The sequence below is a fragment of the Diadema antillarum genome, unplaced genomic scaffold, assembly GCF_040938485.1.
Source record: "Diadema antillarum isolate AM-2024a unplaced genomic scaffold, OU_Dant_1.0 seq00001648_RagTag, whole genome shotgun sequence".
NCBI classification, from domain to species: domain Eukaryota; kingdom Metazoa; phylum Echinodermata; class Echinoidea; order Diadematoida; family Diadematidae; genus Diadema; species Diadema antillarum.
The window spans coordinates 198,343-204,846 of record NW_027272349.1 but is presented as its reverse complement, the minus strand read 5'-3'; the positions used below and the strand labels follow the sequence as shown (position 1 = coordinate 204,846).

Below are 6,504 nucleotides of genomic sequence, written 5' to 3'. Positions count from 1 at the left end.
TTCCCTATGCTGCTTGAGGACATAAAGATACACTACTTATCAAATTTGTATAGTTCTGTGTAAGTTGACGTTGATGTGACGTCACATAATAAAACACGAAACCTCGTGATCACGAGGAACGAAGATAAGATTGCGACGTGAGCTTATAAATTGGCCTCTCCTCGAGTCCCGCAGTCAGTCTTGAATGTCGTGGCTTTTCTACAACATTTGGATCCTATTTCATGTGAGTAAAGACGGTTTTTTTAAGGGTGTTTGTTTCTTTGATTTTAGTCAAAAGAATTGGTCTAGAGAAAATAGGAAAGTTATTTGTATTGTTACATTTTCTGTCTTGCAGAAATGACATTATCAATAATCGGCATTTCTATGGGTATTATTTTGCCGACTAACAGCGTCTCTCGTTTTCTCTAGTATGTGCGTCTAACAACCTGTTCTGATCATAATGTAACCATAACTCCTTATTGATTCTTTAACTATACAGATCTAGTCCTCAACCAAACCAACGTGTCAAGATGAAGTCGCTACAGGTCATCGTTCTGGCCATGTGCGTGTTTGGCAGCATGGCCGTCAGCCTCTTCACTCAGGACTTCGACATCGAGTTCGACCAGTGGAAGGCCCTCCACGGCAAGAAATACGCCAGTGTTGCAGAGGAGGCAGTGAAGCGGTTGACATGGCAACGGAACCTCGAGATGATCGTCAAACACAATCTCGAGCATCAAAGAGGCCTTCACACGTACCGCCTTGGAATGAACGAGTTCGGAGATATGGTATGCCTTTCATAACGATCTGAAATTGTGACGTAGCTTAAAAAGCGCTTTTATAGTATTGCTTGAGGTGAGGATTCGGCATTTAACTTTTTTAGAGATACCTAGAAACCACTCAATGGAGTGTTAAGGAGCATGTGATTATAAGAGGGATTCAAAGTTTATTTGATGAAAATTGGTTTTGAAATGGTCGAGATATCCAAAAACAAAAAGTTCGACAAAGCGATTCTTATAGATTTGCGTCCCACATTTTTTTAAAGGACTCCTTTGCTTTGGATATCTCAGCCATTTTAAAACCAATTTTTATCAAATAAACTTTGAATCCCTCTTAGAATTAGATGCTCTTTCATATTTCATTGAGATTTTTCGTTAACACACACAAAAAGAGTTAAAGCCCTATCTCAACCGAAACTATACCATCCCTTTAAAGGTGTCATCATTCTGGATTTGGCAACTGTGTTGTCTGATAATACTGTTGCTAAAAAGTAGCAATAAGCTAGATGTCTACCTCCCCTCTAGTTTATCATACCTGTTCATTCGAAGTGAGCTGTGATAGTTTAAAAAGCTGAGATAAGTGGTATCTAAAGACAGCACTGCCTCATTCAGCTCAGTTTGAGCCTGGTAGTGTATTCATATCATGGCCCTAAAGCCTCTAGGTATATTGCTTTATCAGTGCGGGAAGTACCAGCACAGTTTCCATGCAAATCTCCGATATATTCTCATCTCTTTGACGTGTCACGTGTTTCGTGCTTATGATACTTTCCTTGTCGATGATAGGTATAACACGAGGACCATACAGCTAGTTGGTATGCATCACTATTATCGAGGACGGGATCATGCTAGAACTGTTCCTTCGAGGAGAATATTTTATTCGACAGCATTATCATTAAAACATACCAATTATCCTTTTACGACGCGTCCATCAGCGGACTATGAGTTCCCATCTGTCATGTCACCAGTATCATCTGATGTCTTGTTTCCATCCATATATTTTGTTGACATCAAAACTTATAATTGTTGACAAATCTGCACCATTGTTCTACAGCTTGTGAAGAAATTGTTATAAAATGATAATAAATCAATAATACTAAAAAGTGATTAAAGTTGTTTCTTTTTGTCATCACTTTACACGACAGACCCATGAGGAGTTCGTCTCCTTCTTCAATGGCCTGAAGATGACAGACAAAAGTGAACGTGGATCAACATTTCTTGGCCCAGCAAACCTCGTCTTGCCCAAATCAGTCGACTGGCGCAAGGAGGGTTACGTCACAGGCGTCAAGAATCAGGTAGGTGTCTAGATCGGCAATGCTCTGGGGTAGATTTGATCATCAGGCATAAAGGACAAGTCCACCCTCATAGACACGGGGATTGAGTGAATGCAGCAAAATTAGAAGAACACATCAATGAGAGTTGAAGGGAAATCGGACGATCCCTTCAAAATTTATGATTTTTTGAAGTGTCTTTTTTTTTTTGCTAAGCCACTGCTGGATGACCAGACAACTACAGCTTAATATTTTTATAAACAAAATTAGAAAAAATATTTCCACTTTTCTTGCATGATAAAAGAACGCTTGACTTACCTCTTTCAGAAGGCAGGGGGAATGATATCACCATTAGTATAATTATGTTAGTAGCAAGTCCAAGAAATTTGCACTTTTTAAAAATATAATTAAAAAAATCCTCTTTCTATTTTCCTTATATCGTTCTACGCATGAGACATCATACACTGTGGTACTCTTCTGATCTAGCAGTGGCTGCGCAGTTATACTTTAAAAATTCATAAACTTTGGAACGGATTATCTGATTTTCGCCAAACTTTCAGTGATGGGTTTTACTATGCAGTATTGCTGCCTTCATCGAATCCACATACTACGTATGAAGGTGGATTTGTCCTTTAATTTTCACCTTTGCTTTTTCCCGACAAAATCTAATCAGAAATACGCCCAGATGGCAATGGACAGTAGTAACTCCATTGTCTTTAGTACTTTGTCAATCTAGTTCCTTCCATGATTTGTTTATGTACTGTTTAGAGCTCTTATTATCACTTCTTCCTCGATTTATGTTCGAATTCAAGTATGATTCATCTCTGATTCTGTTGTGTGCTTTGTATGGTTTTTATAAAACTTCCGTGCTCAATTTACAAAAGTCTTTTTTTTTCATATATTCTAATGTCAAAGTTACATATATTTTCCCTTTATAAATACAGATATAACTATTTGTCCATATTAAACACATCAGCAAACACCAGCACGTATATAGACACACACACATAAAACAGTTTAATTTCAAAGTGATAAACAATATTGTACCTTTTAAGGATAATCTATTGAAATGGAAAATTACCATCAATGCACAGTGTAATGAAAACGAATCGTTAATGCATAATTTGTTATACTGTCCGAGAATAAGAACCATCTGGGCAAGGACCAGTGACCCTTATTTTTGAATGCTCAAGAAAAATATCATCATAGATGAGAAAATCATAGTAATCGGGTATGAGATTTGTGAGAAGAATTATTTCTTTATCAACGCAATAATTGATTTCATGGTTTATGCAATTCATAAGGTATATCTTACGGAAGAATACAGAAACCAGCGATTTGATGCATCCTTTATTGTAAAAGAATTCAAATATGAGTTTCTGTTCAACATCTCTAAAAAAAGAAGTATTCGAGAAATCGATGATAAAATTCGTTACATACAGAATTTCCATTTGATGTAAATTGAACTATGCTACAATTGTTTTATGTTTGTATTAACGTATGCATGATTCTGAATAATTTATTAAATAAAGTCCCTCAGATTGAGGACAAAAAAAAATAGACACACACACACACATGCACGCACATGCGGGGATGTGTGCACGAAAGTACTTGTGACAACAAGGAAGCAATCACTATATACAGTAAAAAAAATGTGTATATATATAGATAGATCTAGCTTCAACCTCACAAAAACATGATTATTATGACTATGATGACTACGAAAGTATCCACTTTTAGAAAGGGACAAGTGTAATGACTCGAAAGAGGGTACTTTCCATGGACTGACGGTGATGCTATTTATGGTGATCACATGTCTCAATCTTTAAAAAACAAAACAAAACAAAACTTTTATGTCTTTCTCAGCTGCAATGTGGATCCTGCTGGGCTTTCAGCGCCACCGGCTCCCTTGAGGGACAGCATTTCAAGAAGTCTGGTAAGCTGGTCAGTCTCAGCGAGCAGAACCTAGTGGACTGCTCTGGACCCGAGGGCAACGATGGCTGCGAGGGTGGTTTGATGGACCAGGCCTTCCAGTACATTATGGATAACAACGGTATCGATACCGAGGAAAGCTATCCGTACGTTGGTCAGGTAAGTAAATGAAAAAAAAAAAAAACAACTCATGTTTTTCTGTATTGACAAGGCGTCACAGCAATTAAATGAAAGCATGATGTAAAATACATTAGACTGAGGACATTATGAAGGAGGTGAGGATTTTCATCATTCCTCGCAAAGTGTAGGCGTACAATTGTATAAGAGTAAATAATTTCTCGTGTTGCATGCGTATAGAATGAAAGATAAAATGAAAGAATGGATTTTCTCTTGTGACGTCACGCCCACAGGATGGGAGTTGCCATTTCAAGGCATCGTCAGTGGGCGCCACGTGCACAGGTTACAAAGACATTCCGTCTGGGGACGAGGAGGCCCTCACGCAGGCCATCGCCAGCCAAGGCCCAATCTCCGTGGCTATCGACGCCAGTCACATGTCCTTCCAGTTCTACGAATCCGGTAAGATTCTCGATGATTCAAACAGTGGTTAAAACGAAAGAGGCTATTTCAATTGTATATGAAGGGAAATACATAGAAAAAAACAGCAATGAAATGAGCAACAATGTCTTTCATTCTGAAGAGGGGGAAAAGGAAAAGAAGTTGTGACTCAGATTAAAAAAGTGTCTGAAAGTTTTCTTTTTCTGCTGTCACCGATCTCCTTCTATGATGACAAAACAGTAAACAGGAAACTAAAAAAAGATACTGTTAACTGCATTAATGTGTAACAACGAAAAAAATTGAACTGTGTATCAAAGCTAACTCTTAGCCGTAATGCACAGGAAATACACATAACATTACTAGGGCATATAAATTTCTTTCAGAACTAATAGAAATGACAACGAAAGTAAAGAACAAGCAGTCGAAACTTGTGGAAGGTCCATTCCGTCTCTTAGTAGTGAATAAAGGCAAATTAAAACCGTTTGATACAGGAAAAGCATATCATTGCATTCTGTCGTATAAATATTATCTCTATTACATAACATCCATTCTTCGGGTATAAGAATAATGATGATGATAATGATAATAGTAATAATGATGATAATAATGATATGTAGTAATGATAATAAAAATATAATATTAATAATATTGATGATAATAATAACAATTGTGTATTGAAGGTTATTGCAACACTTGTAGAGACCGAATTTACTCTCATGTTTGTAGAGTATTCACATCTTTGAAGTAGTCAAAATAAGGAATTTTCTGTGTCTGTTTTTATGATAGGTTAATTTATATCTTTATCTCTATTCACATCTTCATTACCTTTATCAACTCCATCTGCACTTCCGTTACCAAGAATCGCACTTCCTCCTAATCAAATGGTTTTTTTTTCTTCATATGTCTCCCTTTTCTCACCACAAAGTGAGCTAAACGAAACAAGAGACAACAACAACAACAACACACTTTGATATATCTCTGGTATAGCTGTAGGGATATCGTGCGATCCGCCATTACCCTAGGTTTCTATGTCATTTTCTTTTTCCCAGGTGTATACAGTGAGCCCGCCTGCAGTTCTTCTCAACTGGACCACGGCGTCTTGGCTGTCGGTTATGATTCCACGTCCGATGGAACGGATTACTACATCGTGAAGAACAGGTGGGTTCCAAAAGACATTGCAGAATGCCAAAGATTGATTTCATGATTTAAGGTATTATTTGGCAACAGTACTTTGTACTAACTACATATACGTAGTAATATCACCGCCGCTTTGCTATTTCAACTGTACTTACAATTTGAATGAGCACCAAAATAGTATAAGATCATATTGTTTTCATATATTCAAGTATCATCTTGTTACGCATCTTGTATTCCATATTTAGAACAGGAGAGAATAGAGATGCCATTTATATTTGGTTGAAACTATTGTCATTGAACCTGATCCTGAACCTGAATATCTATTAACCTTAACTTTTTGCCTGCTTTTTGCAAATTAGTTAGTACATAAATTGATGATGTATTTGTGACAATTATTTGTTGTCATGGTTTGCTTATGTTGTGTCTTTGTTTTCTCATCTTTTTGTCCTCAATCAGCTGGGGCACAAGCTGGGGAATGAAGGGTTACATCTGGATGTCCAGGAACAAGAACAACCAGTGCGGTATTGCTACCATGTCCAGCTATCCCCTGGTGTAATTCTCGATCTTCGAGTCCCTCCCAGGCTCTCCCTGAAGCTCTCGGTTTAATGTCTCCTGTCTAGGTGCCCCTGGTACATTACCGATGCGATAGTCTCTCATTCTGTTTACATCAATCCTGAAAACGAGCAGTACTATTACGTGTTAAAATTATATAGTTTCCATAAGCATCTTTTCTTCCTTTTGTATATTTTGTACCAAATCTTGTCAGTGCAATGTAATTCTGTCTAAACAATGCTGTTACTGCTGTCAAAATACAGTTAACGTGTTTCTTGATTGAGTATGAGTGAGACTGTACCAAT

The 6,504-nt window shown here is 37.4% G+C and overlaps 1 protein-coding gene across 1 annotated transcript; it reads left to right on the top strand.

Annotated features, from left to right (window-relative positions):
* The first annotated feature begins 509 nt into the window (after positions 1-509).
* On the top strand, positions 510-6,253 carry LOC139711339 (cathepsin L-like peptidase). Its single transcript, XM_071623236.1, has 6 exons — positions 510-764; positions 1,898-2,047; positions 3,890-4,114; positions 4,366-4,531; positions 5,560-5,668; positions 6,104-6,253. Exons 1-6 carry the CDS (start codon positions 510-512, stop codon positions 6,201-6,203), a joined length of 1,005 nt encoding a protein of 334 aa, XP_071479337.1. The 3' UTR covers positions 6,204-6,253.
* The last annotated feature ends 251 nt before the right edge of the window (positions 6,254-6,504 follow it).